Raw genomic sequence first — 16,295 nt, forward strand, 5'->3', positions numbered from 1 at the left:
CGAGAGACAGGGCTCTCTTTATCCAGTTTAGAATGGGTACCCTTCCTCTTCGTGATCGTACAAGTAAATGGAAGCCCGCACCAAACGCCCTCGGAGTGCCCAAATTGTGTAGGTGTTACTGAAAATATTCCTCACCTTTTTTTTGTATGCCCAGCTTACACCAAACATAGACTGTAGTGGCTTTAAACCTGTATGCCTACAGCTTGAGACTAGGAACCATTCTGTTGCTCTTAAAATACTCCATGCTGATGCCAGTACAACCTTGGCCTGCGGGGTGGCAACATTTTTAAGCTGGGCTTGGTTGATAAGACTGAAGGCTAAATGATGAATTTGTATAATGAACTATTCTAAACCTCATCAAAGCTGTTATAGTTCAATACATTTTTTAACACATCATTGTAAAAATGATTTTTAGATGAAATTTTTTCTTTTAAGGTATTTATTATGAAATGTGGTTTAAATTGTAAAAATGCTTCTATGATATTTTATATCGAAATAAAGCATTGTTGATTGATATATAAAGGAAGGAGGGAAACTTTTTAGTCAGTTGGGGCACCACTGACCTGGGGGAACCTACGCAGGAGACTTAGGTGGTAGGGCCTAGTCAAGAACCTATACCACTGGGAGTGACAGGGCTGAGGTGCTGCCTTCCAAGCTGTGTGAGGAACACTGAATTAGCCCACTGATCGGGCCCGGCGGGAGGTGAACCCAGGGACCACCTGCAGTGACCTGCTGAGACTATCCTGTCATCAGCCTTCAACTCAACCCCCCCCGGTATGCACCTGTTACAACGCATTTTTTACAACGCACTACTGTTACAACGCATCTATTACAACGCAGATACTGTTACAACTCATGTTTTTACAACGCATTTTTTTACAACGCAGGTACCTTTACAACGCATACCATTACAACGTAAGTATTGGTAAGTATATAGTTATATTTTAAATGTTATATGTTAGGGGTAAAGGGGTATTTTTAGGGTTTAGGGTCAGTTTTGGGTTTTAGGGTAAAGGGGTATTTTTAGGGTTCAGGGTCAGTTTTCAGTTTTTGGGTAAAGTGGTATTTTTAGGGTTCAGGGTCAGTTTTCAGTTTTTGGGTAAAGGGGTATTTTTAGGGTTTGAGCAGGGGGCGTGGAAGGTCCGAGCCAGCCACTCCAGTGTGCAGAGGAGGACGGGCAGCGCTCTAGTTGTTAGGACGCTGTGGGGGGATAAAAGGCGGATGTTGAATCGACAGCGCAGCGGGCGCGACGGAGGCGTGCCTAAGTCGCACCTAAGTCAAGCCCGTCTGCGCCCGTCCGCGGTCGAGTGCGGGCCAGGGCCATATCCCCTGCCCCAACGGGAAGGCCCTTAAATTGGAGTAGGTCGCAGCTGCTGTCCCTCCGTAATGCCACCCCAAGCTCCTGCCTACACAGTATGAGGGTGGAGGAGAATGCGGGTTGTGGGCACTGTCATTTTGCCTACAACTTAGAAACATAAGCTGGATGTTTACGATTTGCACACTGAGAAGCAGTGGGATCTCGTGTTTCTCACGGTGACTTGGCTTGATGATTGCTCGGCCCCTGATGTTATGGAGGCGTTACTGGAAGGCTACACTATGATTAGGCCGGATAGACCTACCGGCATAGAAGGGGGGGTAGCTATCGTAGCCAAGCAACGCTTACGATGCCACTTAGAGTACATCGCCATTATGGATAGCGAGGCGGGTATTTTTACCATTAAGGTGAATGATGGCTACACTATGAAGGGCCTCCTGATTTATAGACCCCCGGGCCCTCTTGCCAGGTTTGGGGACAGCCTAGTAGAAGGCATTATAGAGGCTGCGCTGCGCAGGGATAAGTTCCTGGTGCTAGGGGATCTTAACATTTGGACGACCCCACAGATAGAGCCGCCATGGACCTCTGCCAAGAATTACGTGCCCTTCAGTTAGATCAGAAAGTAAAAGATCCCACCCACCAGTGAGGCCACTTACTGGACCCCATATTTGCCAACTGGGGGGAAGTAGATGCTCTGACTCCTATACCTATACCTATTCCCTGGTCGGACCATCACCTGGTACCTTTTACCATACGGATCCCAGGGGTTAGATTACCAGAGCCAGCTCCTTTGAACCACCCGAGGCGGAGATGGGCCACTTTCTCCCAAGCTAAGTTCAGTGCGGCACTTATTAGAGGGGGGAGTCCAGGGGGGGATGATGTGGAAACACCTAACACTAGCCTAAGTATGCGCATTACCGAGGCGCTAAACTGTACTGCCCGACTCTCCCTGGCAAAATTGGGTTGCCGTACTCAAAAAACGGCCCGTGGTATAGTGATGAGCTTCGGGTGGCTAAAGCCGTACTTAAGCGCCCTGAAAGGCAGTGGCGGGTGGCATTTGCCACGCATGTCAAGGAGGAATATTTAACTGGGAGGCATGCTTATCATGGGTTAATTAGGAAGGCATAGGCGCTACTGATGGCGGTGGAAACCATACGCCAGGGGGTGGATGAGGGCCAGACTATGGCTCTCATCCTTTTGGACCTAAGTGCAGCATTCAACACTGTAGCTCATACCACCTTGCTACAGTGTCCGAATGATGGAGGGATATCAGGGGCTGCGCTTGAATGGATCCAGTCTTTTTTGACAGGGAGAGGCTTTCAAGTTCGACAGGGAGACTGCTACTCGAGGGAGATTGGTTTGGGCCAGGGCGTGCCTCAGGGCTCGTCCCTGAGCCCAACCTTATTCAATCTATATGTCTCCCCGGTGGCGTCCATCGTCGAAAGCCACGGCCTGCACATAGTGCCTATGCAGATGACACGCAGCTGGTCATCTCCCTATCGCCCGCGCCCAGTCTAGCGGCAGACAGATTCAGAGCCTGCATGCAGGAGCTGGCTAACTGGATGTCCGCCAATTGCCTAAAGTTAAACGGCAGCAAGACTGAGGTGCTCGTGGTGGGGGGGGCCTGTCTGTTTGGTCATCGGCGTGGTGGCCACCCTGTCTCGGGGATGCTCCCACACCCTGCCAGGAAGCGAAAAATCTTGGGGTGTGGTTTGACGCCGATCTGTCTTTTGGACCTCAGATAGGCCGTGTGGTGGGGGTATGCTTCGGCATCCTGAAAAGCTGCAGAAAGTTATCGATCTTCTTCCAACGGCCGCCCGAAGGACGCTGGTGCACACCCTCGTCCCATCGCGCCTGGATTATGGCAAATTGCTTTATCTGGGGGCCACTGGAAAGGCCATTAACCGCCTCCAGGTGCTGCAAAATGCAGCGGCCCGCTTGGTCTTGAAGCTTCTTAAAAGATCGGCGTCTAAGGCAGCCCTCCAGGCCCTTCACTGGCTCCCAGTAAGGAGCAGGATTGAGTTTAAGGCTCTCTGTACGTGCCACCGCATTTTGTGCTGTAAGGCACCGGCTTCGCTCCAGGGCCTGGTCACCCGGTATGCGCCTGTGCGCGCTCTGCGTTCCTCCTGTACAGGGCTAATGAAGGTCCCCAGGATAAAAAAGGCACGCATGGGGGGTAGGTCCTTTAGATATCTGGCCGCGAAAAGCTGGAATGCCCTACCACTGGAACTTCGCCTGGAGCCCTCTGAACTTGGCTTCAGGAAGAAGTTAAAGACTCACCTCTACACGCAGTAAGCCGGGCCGACTTGGTGGCTGTGACTCTGTTGATTCCACTCACTACAGCGCGGGGACACGCCGTTGCGCGTAACCAGGCGCTCTACAAACTTCCCTTATTATTATTATTATTAGTGCGCCTGGGAAGTGCTTCTTTGAGTCTCCGCTTGTCACTTCTGTAGCAGAATGACGGCGACACTGAGCTGCATGTTGTCTCCTACTCTGCTTTAAAGTTGAAGGACCCAGTCTGGTGTGTGGGAAATATTTACAAGGTGAGGAATCTGCAGGTAAAGGAGTATCGACCAGAAAGAGCGTTATCGAAGGCAAGTAACTGGTGTGTTATGTTTTCCTGCTGTTGTATATTATCTCATTTTGGGTGGTGAACTCCGCTGGTAGAGTTTTCCGTACTCCGCGGAGCTCACATAGTTCCTAAAATCTCCGCTCCGTGGAGCGTAGCAAGTTTTTTTCAACGCTCACACTCTTCAACGCTATGTGCTGGAGCGAGGAAAATCCACCTCCTGATAAGATTTTTCCTTGCTCGCGCTCGCCATGGTCTAGTTGGCGAGCAAAATCAACCTCCTGGCGAGATTTCTCAAAGCGGGTCGTCGGATTTCTCAATGCAAGTGGTCGTGGCCGGTCACACCACTCGCATTGAGAAACCTTCCTTCGCATTGACAAAGCTGCCGCTTGAGTAGAAGCAGCTGCACCCTCTTGTGCTGCACATGGTGCCTTTCGCAATTATTTTTACAGGGCGGGACAAACAACAGGAGATCAAAATCACCACGAACGGCATGACCCTTACGCACTCCGATGCTTGCGGAAATCTGAGTAGACCGCCAGAGTTTTTTTGTCACTTTGCGAAGTTCTTCATTGAGGAACTCCGCATAGGCTTAATCTTACCATGAAAATATAGATACCAGTCATATGTTAAGAAACAAGGGTGAGTAGAAACATTTTGGGTGGAGTAAAATTTAAGACATTAATATTGTGATTTTTATGGCAATTAGTTGATTTTTTCAAGCACTAACACTTCTCTGTGTTAAGTAAAGACCTTGAGAGTTTTGTAACTTTCAGATACTCAAATTGTGGATTCGTTGCAATTAAAAAATAATTCCAGGCCTGAAATTTCTTTGGAGGTTGCATGCGGGCAGCCTAAGTTATCCTGCAAGAGTTTCTTGATGAATCCTATTGCAACTACAATATGTGCTCTCTCATGTAAAGTCAGGTTGTTAGAAGCTTTTCTGCAACTCAAGATACGCCTTACTTTTCACCTGGTGTGGATGCATTTCTCATGTTTAGTGAGATCTCCTTTCTGAGTAAAACGTTTCTGGCTTTCCCCTCCTGTATATGGCTTTAGTCCAGTGGGAATTCTCTCTTGTGAAGTGACATTGTATTCGAGACTAAACCTTATCTGACATTCAGAACACACATAAGGCATTTTTCCCCCGTGTGAGTTCGCTCATGTCAAGTGAGAAGTAATTTGTGACCAAAACTTTGCTTGCATTTCGAGCACTCATAATGTTTTTCCCCAGAGTGGGATCTCTCATGAAGCATAACTCTGTCTTTCAGATTCAAGCTTTTATGGCATAAGGATTTTCTCCAGTGTGGAGATTCTCATGGTGAGATAGCGTTTTTCTCTGCAGCTTTTCTGGCATTCAGAGCACTCATAAGGTTTTTCATCAGTATGGAGTCGCTTATGGTTAGTGAGGCTGTGCCAATCAAATAGGAATTTCTGGCATTCACCGCATTTGTAATGTTTTATCCCCTGTGTGCATCTGCTCATGTAGAGTAAGATTGCGTTTAAAATTGATTCTTTTCTGGCACTTGGAGCACTGAATTATTTTAATGGTGTGTTTTCTTATGGCGCTTGTAACCATCTCTACCTCTGAATCTTTTCTGACATTTAGAGCACTGATAATTTTTTTTCTCTAGTGTGGATTCTCACATGTTCAGTGAGATGAGATTTTTGGCTGAAACATTTTAGGCATTCAGAGCACTGATAAGGTTTTTCCCCAGTGTGGATTCTTATATGCCGAGTGAGACGGCTTTTTACACTGAAACATATCTGGCATTCGGAGCACTGATAAGGTTTTTCCCCAGTGTGGATTCTTATATGCTGAATGAGACTGATTTTTTCACTGAAACATTTGTGGCATTCAGAGCACTGATAAGGTTTTTCCCGAGTATGGATTCTTATATGCTGAATGAGACTGATTTTTTCACTGAAACATTTGTGGCATTCAGAGCACTGATAAGGTTTTTCCCCAGTGTGGGTTCTTATATGCTGAATGAGATTGCTTTTTACACTGAAACATTTGTGGCATTCAGAGCAGTGATAAGGTTTTTCCCCAGTATGGATTCTTATATGCTGAGTGAGACTGTTTTTTTCACTGAAACATCTCTGGCATTCAGAGCACTGATAAGGTTTTTCCCCAGTGTGGAATCTCACATGTGCAGTTAGAAGTGATTTAAGTCTGAAATCTTTTGGGCATTCAGAGCACTGATAAGGTTTTTCCCCAGTGTGGGTTCTTATATGCTTAGTGAAACTGAATTTGTTTATGAAACATTTCTGACATTCAGAGCACTGATAAGGTTGTTCCCCTGTGTGGGTTTTTATATGCACTGTGAGAAAGTGTTTTTCACTGAAACATTTCTGGCATTCAGAGCATTGATAACGGTTTTCCCCAGTGTGGATTCTTCTGTGCAGTGTGAGACTACTTTTTGTACTGAAACATTTCCGGCATTCAGAGCACTGATAAGGTTTTTCCACAGAGTGGGTAAATGCATGTTTATATAGAGTCGATTTGAAACTAAACCTTTTCTGGCATTCAGAGCACTGATAAGGTTTTTCCCCAGTGTGGGATCTCAAATGTGCAGTTAGAGTTGATTTACGGTTGAAATGTTTTGGGCATTCAGAGCACTGATAAGGTTTTTCCCCAGTGTGGAATCTCAAATGTGCAGTTAGAAGTGATTTAAGTTTGAAATGTTTAGGGCATTCAGAGCACTGATAAGGGTTTTCCCCAGTGTGGGTCCTTGTATGTTCAGTGAGTCTGATTTTGTAACTGAAACATTTATGGCATTCAGAGCACTGAAAAGGTTTATACCCAGTGTGGGTTCTGATATGCCGAGTGAGACTGCTTTGGTCACTGAAACATTTCTGGCATTCAGAGCACTGAAAAGATTTTTCCCCAATGTGGGTTCTTACATGCCGAGTGAGACTGCTTTGGTCACTGTAACATTTCTGGCATTCAGAGCACTGATAAGGTTTTTCCACAGAGTGGGTTAATGCATGTCGAGAAAGACTTTGTTTGTTACAAAACCTTTCCTGGCATTCAGAGCACTGATAAGGTTTTTCCCCAGTGTGGGTCCTTGTATGTAGAGTGAGTCCTCCTTTGTCACTGAAACATTTCTGGCATTCAGCGCACTGATAAGGTTTTTCACCAGAGTGGGATCTCAAATGTTTAGTGAGTTTAGATTTACGGCAGAATCTTTTTTGGCATTCAGCGCACTGGTAAGGTTTTTCCCCAGAGTGGGTTAATGCATGTTCATTTAGAGTCGCTTTGAAACTAAAACTTTTCTGGCATTCAGAGCACTGATAAGGTTTTTCCCCAGTGTGGATTCTCATATGCTCAGTGAGATAAGATTTACGCCTGAAACTTTTTTGGCATACTTTGCACGGAGAGTGGTTTTCCCCAGTGTGGATTCTCATATGCTCAGTGAGATAAGATTTACGCCTGAAACTTTTTTGGCATACTTTGCACTGAGAGTGGATTCCCCCAGTATGCATTCTGTCAAATTCTGTGAGATAAGATTTATGGCTGTGTCTTTTTTGGCACATGTAACTTTTTCCCCCAAATTAGGTTATTTTGCCTTCATTGAGGTGGTTTTGAACACTGAATTTGGTCTCACAGTCCGTATTTTTATAAGGTGTATACCTAGTGTTAATATCTCTGCAATTAGTTTTCTCTTACTTATATGCCACGGTAAGAGGGAACCCGATTTTAGAGTCAGGCTTGTTTAGATAATGTTCAGCATTTATCTCTAAAAGAAATTGTGTGTAATCTTCTTAACACTTGAATTGAGCAAACTATGTCTTGAAGCAGCCCTGTAACACCTGTCGAAATGTTTCTAGCAGATAATAGTCTTTAGGTTATTGCCTCTCCGGCAGCAAATTATTTTGTGACTGAAGTTTTTCTCAAATCTATTTGTATAGGTTCTTAACAATGCAGTGATAAGGTGTTAGTCTGATATTTAATGATTAAACTGAGAAGTACCTTTTTGCACTGAAGTAATGGCAGTAACTGAGGGTGTTAGAACATGCACAGTACTATTGTGGATCACCAGTTGCAGAACATCAGTTCCTTTTACCCTTTCTTTGTTTGGTGTAAGGTAAAGATTTGTAGTTCTGAAGACGAAGATGTATTTACATTACCCATAGCGCAACTGTGCTCATTTAATCCATTTTTATCTTTAACAGTTTTACATATCATTCACGCACAGCAGATAATGTTGAGGCAATTTACATAGAATTACAGAACAGTACACAATAAAAAGGAAACAATCTGAGATGGTTATGAACACAATAAAGTGGTGTATTTGTAAGGTTTTCGCAAGAGTGAGCAGAGTGTCTCATGGTTTTCTACCCAGAGGCAGATAGTCTCAAGCTTGCGTAACTGGTTAAAAACGGTTGTTGAACAAAGGTAATTTTCCAATCTTTCGGTTGTTAACGTGTCAGCTTCGGAGTCTTCTCTCAGCGTCTCTTCTTTGATGGTCTGCAGAAGAAACCTTTTGTTATAACTTTCTTTTATGCAATGTGTGTTTCCTATCTGGAATTACATGATGTTTTAGATGAACGTTATTCTGTGCACAGATATGGCTTTGCTCTGGGTTAATGAAATACTAAATTAGAGACTTCACTTACAGTATAGTACTTTCCTCAGCTCCCACTTCCTCGCCACACCTAGATTTTGGAAATTGTTTAAACGTAGAAGGCTGGATGTCCTTCAGTTTTTCAAAATAATCCTTCTTATGGCACTGACTTCAGTTGCCTGGTGCTAAATCTTGCTTTCTTCGTCAGTAATTTCAATCACCTATAATATTAAAATTAAACAGTTAATACATGAAAATTTCCAAAAATATAATTTACAAGCCAAATCAATGCAGAGTTGCAGAATTTTGAAAATGTGAGCTGTTTTTCAGACAGAGCCGAGTGTAGAGTGGTAGCCTGAGAGTACTTGGATGTAGGAGTGAGGATTTATAGAATTTTCAACATTTTATTAAGCTCACAAAGGATACATGTACCCTATGGACTTGTAACATTGAATCCCAAAGGCAGAAATTAAAGTCATATGCACAGGCACCAAAACAGATATTTAAAAAAGGATACTATTAATTAATTTTTAATCTAGATTTCTGGGACGGGAAATTCCCCTCCATGGACAACAGGCATTTTTCCCTTGCCCTGAGTTACCACCTACTTGTATCTAGTATCCTGACTTTTCAGTTTTGGCCTCTGCCGCACACAAATCTGTTGTGTATTGCGAGGACTATGCCTAGACATATCCCTCAACTATGGTCCAGAGTATAAATCGAGGGCAATGAAATTAAGGCGTACTTTCAAGTGTTCATTGTATTCCACTTGATTAACCTTTGTTAGGTTTCTCTGCACCTGGATGTACCGGGTGCAGAAAAACAGGACACCATTTTTGTCCAGACAGGAAAATTAGACTGAAAAGACGCACAAGACTCTGGGTGCAGCAGAAGCAGCCAAGACTTATGCTGTTTTTTTACAAACTGGGGGAAACACACAATTCTTCCCTTTGTTGGACATTTCTTTACCCTTCCCTCCCCTGCTTCACCCATCGCCCCCCAACCAACCACATGCATATATCTACCACCTGCTTAAAACAAGTGGTAAATAAAAGAAGAAAAACATTGTGAAATAGTGAATGGCATGTGGTTTGACAGGCAGAAGAATCTGTTCCTTGTGGCAACTCCCCAGTCAATGGCGCCAAACTGGTAATTGCACATTACTGGGATAAATCTACTACAAAACAATAACATTAGATTTTTCTGCCTCCCCAGTACTGTGCAACTTCTAACAAGGGACTATGAGGGGTCTTGGACCGGTCCTGTGACCTGGAGGGTCACACCAAGTGTGCCCTCATTTAAGGCAGAGGACTGTCATGGGTTTAACAGCTAGAGCGGTGGTGGCAATGCACCCTGTTGTAAGGATCAATAGCCTGATGAGATCTTTGCATCATGGTCAGTGGAGTGGCGTCCTACTGACACACCCATGTAATGCTCCATTTCTATACATGTGCCCAGACTTTGCGCTAACATCAAGTTTGTGTTTAGGCTGTTGGTGCGCGTAGAATAAATGCAATGTGAGAGTGCGACAGAGTAAACAGCATCTCCTGCCTGCCAGTTGTGTATGCAAGTGGGACCATCTATCCTTTAGGACCCAAGGCCTTCTCGGCTTTATTCAGTTAACCAGACGCATCTCCCAATCGATTGACATTAGTTATAGGACTCAGCGTGAAGGAACAATTGGTGAAATGCCACACAGTAGCCAACAATCTAGCACCTAAAAAAAAGAGCGCAATAAAGGTGTCTGATCTCTGTCGCAAGGGTTGGTAGTTAAATGCCACTCTAGATTTTTACATAGTGACTTTTCCGGGCTCAGCTCTGTAGGATACCAAAGGGCATGAGTCCTGTGTTAATTATTAGAATGCGTTCTAAAAGGAGCAATGTTATCAAAGGCAGAATTTAAAGCCTTACACTAGTCCGCTAAGGTGTGGTGTATGTCTTGTTCCTTTGAGGTTACAGAGAAATTCAATTTTTCAGCAATAGGAATAATGCGCTGCCATTGACAAGAGACTCTTTTGCTCAGGTCTTGTTTCTCAGGCAACCCAGCTTTAGGTATTTGAAAGACGAGTAATGAGTGGTCAGTCCACGTCAAAGGCATGGGCTTCACAAGTCAGTGCAGTAGAGGTGGTGAACATTAATGAGTGGTCAGTCCACGTCAAAGGCATGGGCTTCACAAGTCCGTGCAGTAGAGGTGGTGAAGATTAATGAGTGGTCAGTCCACGTCAAAGGCATGGGCTTCACAAGTCCGTGCAGTAGAGGTGGTGAAGATTAATGAGTGGTCAGTCCACGTCAAGGCATGGGCTTCACAAGTCAGTGCAGTAGAGGTGGTGAAGATTAATGAGTGGTCAGTCCACGTCAAAGGCATGGGCTTCACAAGTCAGTGCAGTAGAGGTGGTGAAGATTAAGTCTAAGATTGTGGCGCGCCGAGTGAGTAGGGCCTGTAATCTTTTGTTGCAGTCCTCAAGTCTTTAAGTCTGATAACAGTTTTGCTACTTCCATATCTAGAAAATCTTCTCCATGATAATTAAAATCCCCAAGCAGGAGAAATGTTTGTGATGACTACACATAAGTCACTAAATAAAAAAACAGGTTCCCAACAACTAGTCTGTTAATTTGCCCCTACAGCTCTGGATGTGGGGCTTGAAAGACTTACTCTGCTCAATCGGAGAAGTCCCGCTGCAGACCGGGATGTCAAAAAGATACAGCACAGTCTATGAAAAAAACACAAAGATGGTATATACAATAAAAACAGAAGCAGACAAGTTTTTGTCTTTAAGAGTATTAAGAAGTACTAAAGCTCTGTTTTCACTTGCCTGCAAGGTCCGCTGTGTATTCCTTATTTATTTCTCTGAGAGAAAGCACGAGTGACTGAGCGAAAGAGCTATAGATTTGTTACCACAATTCCTGGAGGGAGACAGGGTAGTCATGTTTGGTGGCTGCCAAAACCATTTTCTGCCTTTCTAGGTTTAGGGATGCTTATAGTTTTGTTGCTTGCAGTTGCATTATTTTTCTGCTTTACTGAGTGTGTTATACTCATTTTTTTTCCTGCACTTGTACTTTGAGGGGATGTTCCTGCCCGGGTGGCCATTTTGTTCGGCCACACTCTCCCTCCGGGAAGCGCTCTAGTCGCTGCAAGCGTCCTGCCTAACCCCTACTCAATGACCCCAGATCGGACGCATGCAGCTCGCTTAATCTTCCCAATGGCCCCCAGCGCCAGGATGCCTCCGGGTAACTGCGCTTTACAAATACTGGATTTACTAGTTACTATGTATTTTACGCAATGTTTCTTACTGAAACATGGCTGCACATGAGCTCTGGCCCTGATGTGGCTGCAGCTTTACTGTTTAACTATGCTATAGTCAGGAAAGACAAGGACTCCAAGACAGGTGGTGGCATTGCTATAATTTATAAAAAGTCCTACATGTGCAAATTTGAAGACCTGCCATTTACGAGCTGTGAGGCAGCTTTATTTAAGCTTGCCCTGACCCCTAAGTTCACCTTCTCAGGCTTACTAGATATCGTTCCCCTGGGCCATCCGGTCCATGGGCTTCATCCTTTCCTGACCTAATAACCCCTTTTCTCTTAAATGCCACCAACTTCTCCATCTTGGGCAACCTTACCTTACGCTTGGATGACTCTGCATGTACTAATAGCGCTTCTTTTATCTCTGATCTGCCAGCGTTGAATATCGCACTTTGCAACTCCAGTCCCTATCATGTGGCCGGCCACCTACTGGACCCTATTTTCTCCAGTTTATCCAACAAGCCCACCAGCTCTTCCCTTATGTTGGTCTGAATACTTTGCGATCGGCTTGCGTTTCGAGATCTCAGTGAACTCACCTGTAGCCGCGCCTAGCATCAGGAAACCAACTATGAACTGGGGAAAACTGGACATTGAAGCTCTCAATAAGATTCTGTCTTCCAACGCTGCTATCACCAAACAAATGTCTGTCACTCTTTGGGGTGTCGTCCAAAAGTGGCTTTTACATGCCATTGATACTTGTCTTCCTCCCTTTATTAAGAAGGTGAACAATCACCGCACCCTTGCCCCTTGGTTCACAGGGAATTTAAAAACAGAGAAAATCAAATGCAAAGCTTTGGAAGGATGCTGAAGGAGGAACTATGCGCCTGACAACAAACTCGCATATAAAAGGGAAAAAAGAGAATACCACACTCTCTGTAAGTCAGCTCGTACTGAATATGTCTCCTCGACCATCTCTGGTGCGCTGAATTGTTCCAAGACATTATTTAAAATGGTCAAAGAACTTTCTGGATCGGAAACAATCTACTCCCCCTTCCCTGAATGGTTTACAATGTGAAGACGTGGAGAGATTCTTCGTCCATAAAGTGGAGAAAATACACTCTGAAATGAAGGGCATAAAACCAGGTACCCCCCATCAGCAAGCACCTACATCCCCTCAAGCAGCCAGAACGATCTCTCACATAGACAACAGGATCGCTGAATCCACTAATAAACTGGAAATGTGGGCTCCATTAGATATGAACTCCCTTATACGACTCATCGCCAGTATTAAATCTGGCTCACCCTGTGACCCTCTTCCGATCTCGGTGCTCCAGCAGCTTGAGTCGCTTTCACTCACAATAATCATGGAACTCTTGAATGCCACCTTACAGGAGGCAATTGTTCCTCCAGAGTGGAAACATGCAATGGTGCTTCCTCTTCTGAAGAAGGCTAACTACCCGCCTATTTCATTGCTCCCTGCATAAAGAACAATGGATGGACAGAATGCAGAACAATGTCATACATTCACCCCAGAACAGCGATCTGGGCCTAAATCCATCGTTCTTTTCCTCACTATCCCATTCCAGTTTGGACCCAGCCATATGGAAATCAGTCTTGACCCTGCACCCAATTGGGACTGTCTAGCCCGAACTGCCAGGCCAGGTCCTCCCTGGACTGGAAACAAGCATCCTATGACCAGTTTCGGGCTTTCAACCCTCGTCAGCCAGGATAGCTTGACTTCAGTGGCATGGAGAGCACGGGACCCACGTCTGGGCATACCTGTCCCACTCGGGGTGACAAATGGAAAAACAACAATTCATGGACATAATGCAGAACAATGTCATACAATTACCCTAGTACAACGATCTGGGCCTAAATCCATAGTTTTTTTGCTCACCATGCCATTCCAGCTTGGATCCAGCAATATGCAAATCAGTCTTGACCCTGCACCCAATGGGAAAAGTCGAGCCCGAACTGCCAGGCCAGGTCCTCCCTGGAATGGAAACAAGAATCCTAGGACCGGTGTCGGGCTTTCAGCCCTCCTCAGCCAAGATAGCTTGACTCCAGTGGCATGGAGAGCACGGGACCCACGTCTCGGTATACCCGTCACACTCGGGGTGACAAATGCAAAAAGAACAATTGATGGACAGAATGCACAACAATGTCATACATTCACCCCAGTACAGCGATCTGGGCCTAAATCCTTTTGTTTTTTTTCTCACCATGCCATTTCAATTTGGACCCAGCCATATGTAAATTCGTCTTAACCCTGCAACCAATGGGAACAGTCCAGCCCGAACTGCCAGGCCGGTCCTCCCTGTACTGGAAACAAGCATCCTATGACCGGTTTCTGGCTTTCAGCCCCCATCAGCCAGGATAGCTTGACTCCAGTGGCATGGAGAGCAAGGGACCCATGTTTGGGCATACCCGTCCCACTTGGGGTGACAAATGCAAAAAGAACAATTGATGGACAGATTGCATAACAATGTCTTACATTCACCCCAGTACAGCGATCTGTGCCTAAATCCATCGTTTTTTTGCTCACCATCCCATTCCAGTTTAGATCCAGCCATATGCAAATCAGTCTTGACCCTGCACCCAATGGGAACAGTCCCGTTCTGAATTCCGTCCATCAATTGTGTGTCTTTTGCTTTCTCGCCCTAAGTGCGCCGGGTATGCCCAGAAGCGGGTCCCGGGCTCACTGTGCCACTGGAATCAAGCTATCCTGGCTGATGGGGGTTGAAAGCCCAAAACCGGTCCTAGGATGCTTGTTTCTGGTCCAGGGAGAACCTGGCTTGGCCTCCCATGAGGCACAGGGTCAAGACTGATTTGCATATGGCCAGGTCTAAACTGGGGTTGCATCGGGAGCAAAAGAATGATGGATTTAACCCAGATCTCTTGACTGGGGGTGAATGTTTTGATTTGTTCTGCATTCCGTCCATCAATTGTGTGTCTTTTGCTTTCTCGCCCTAAGTGCGCCGGTAGTATGCCTAGACGTGGGTCACAGGCTCAATGTGCCACTGGAATCAAGCTATCCTGGCTGATGGGGTTTGAAAGTCCGAAACGGGTCCTAGGATGCATGTTTCCAGTCCAGGGAGGACCTGGCTTGGCAGTTCAGACTGGTCTGTTCCCATGAGGCACAGGGTCAAGACTGATTTGCATATGGCCAGGTCTAAACCTGGGTGGCATGGTGAGCAAAAGAATGATGGATTTAACCCAGATCTTTTGACTGGGGGTGAATGTTTTCATTTGTTCTGCATTCCGTCCATCAATTGTGTGTCTTTGTTTTTTATTTCATTGCTCCTGGCCTTCTTGAAAATCCCAGAAAGACACATTAATTCATAGCTATCTCAGTCTGTCGAGTCACAACATTTTTTACACTCATCTCAGTTGGCTTTAGAGCCAGCTTTTCAACTGAAACTACCCTTCTTGGAGTTATGGAAAGGCTGCAACACCGTTTAGATTCTGGAGACACGATGGCCCTCATATAACTTGATTTGAGAGCAGCTTTCGACACGGTGTCTGACACCGTGTTAGTGAAAGCCTTGCGATCTTTGGGTGTTACCAGGCCGGCACTCAACTGGCTTATCTCTTTTCTCGCCAACTGAACGTCCCAGGTCTTCTCCCCCCAACGGCCAGTTCTGTTACTCATTCCTCTCCCTGCGGGGAACCCTATGGCTCCATTCTTAGCCCTTTGTTATTTAATGTCAGACCTCTGGCTGACATTACAGAGGAGGCGGGCTGTCCCTGTTCTCCTATGCTGACGACACCCAGATAGTCTTCTCTCTCTCTATGGAGAGGGTGTCTGAGACATCTGCTCTCCAGATGGGGTTTAGTAAAATTGCATACTGGATGCAGGCCAATTTTCACAAACTCAATGGAGAGAAAACTAAGGTCCTGATAATAAAGATCTTTGGGGTCCCCAAAACTGGCCTACTGAAATGGGTGTTCTTCCTCAGCCCTACCGCCAAGATCGCAATTCAGATTTTGATAAGAATAGCCCGGGCTGTTTTCAGACAGAGTAACAAAGCTAGTAATAGATTTTAATGACCAGGTATTGTCCTGTGTCGATGACCTATATCTGACGGATGATGACCTCTTGGAACATCTGACAAGAGTAAATCGCATAATTCTGGAGTTATCCAAACCCTGACTAACACCGAGACATGCACCCCTCTACCCATGAAGCTAAGCCGGGTTACAAGGAGCTAAGTGCTCTGATGAGGCGCTGTGTTAGACATAAGTCGTGAAGTCTCCCCTCCCCCACGTCCCGGCCTCCCTTTCTTTGGCGATACAGAGACAGGCTTGCCCTATTTAAACCCCAAATATACTTCTTTTTACATAATTATATTTTCAATTTATATTATGAAAACGTAGCTGAAATAACAGCTGTACTTCACTTGATAACTCATCCCCGATTCTCATGCACGTAGAAACATGATCACAGTGCACGCACTCTTCAGCAATCACCATCACTGGGAAGAGATCGGCTCAACCAATCAGCACGTGCTCTTCAGCCATCACTGTGAAGAGATCGGCTCAACTCATCAGCATGCTTAGAATGCTGCCACCAATACTGTCATTTGTCTGCATT

General features: G+C 45.3%; 1 protein-coding gene and 1 long non-coding RNA gene across 6 annotated transcripts in view; both read right to left on the bottom strand.

Annotated features, from left to right (window-relative positions):
* Positions 1-5,492: 5,492 nt before the first annotated feature.
* On the bottom strand, positions 5,493-7,427 carry LOC147737188 (uncharacterized). Of its 5 annotated transcripts, none has more exons than XM_086918637.1 (3): positions 6,783-7,427; positions 6,305-6,698; positions 5,493-6,070 (listed from the first exon to the last, which is right to left on the bottom strand). In XM_086918637.1, the coding sequence occupies exons 1-3, from the start codon at positions 7,425-7,427 to the stop codon at positions 5,493-5,495; spliced, it is 1,617 nt and encodes a 538-aa protein (XP_086774763.1). The 5 variants fall into 5 exon arrangements, with proteins under 5 accessions (XP_086774763.1, XP_086774501.1, XP_086774586.1 ...); XM_086918375.1 differs by having other exon boundaries at positions 5,493-6,357; positions 6,442-6,698; positions 6,783-7,376; XM_086918460.1 differs by having other exon boundaries at positions 5,493-5,640; positions 5,809-6,453; positions 6,511-7,376.
* Positions 7,428-8,014: 587 nt separating this feature from the next.
* LOC147737189 (uncharacterized) overlaps positions 8,015-16,295 on the bottom strand; it is a 72,170-nt gene continuing 63,889 nt past the window's right edge. Inside the window, exons 4-5 of the long non-coding RNA XR_015295535.1 lie at positions 8,511-8,679; positions 8,015-8,361 (exon numbers count right to left, since the gene is read on the bottom strand). This is a non-coding gene — a long non-coding RNA (uncharacterized LOC147737189). The remainder of the gene's footprint in view (positions 8,362-8,510; positions 8,680-16,295) is intronic.

The sequence above is a fragment of the Lissotriton vulgaris genome, chromosome 1_1, assembly GCF_964263255.1.
Source record: "Lissotriton vulgaris chromosome 1_1, aLisVul1.2, whole genome shotgun sequence".
Taxonomy (NCBI): Eukaryota; Metazoa; Chordata; class Amphibia; order Caudata; family Salamandridae; genus Lissotriton; species Lissotriton vulgaris.

Bases quoted from the DNA above. Each gene is read 5' to 3' on its own strand.
- LOC147737188 (XM_086918289.1), bottom strand. From the start codon at position 7,427: ATGTGCCAAAAAAGACACAGCCATAAATCTTATCTCACAGAATTTGAC. The intron at 6,930-7,010 runs GCTGAATGCCAG...AAACCTTATCAG, and splicing joins GTGAAAAACCTTATCAGTGC to TGCTCTGAATGCCAGGAAAG.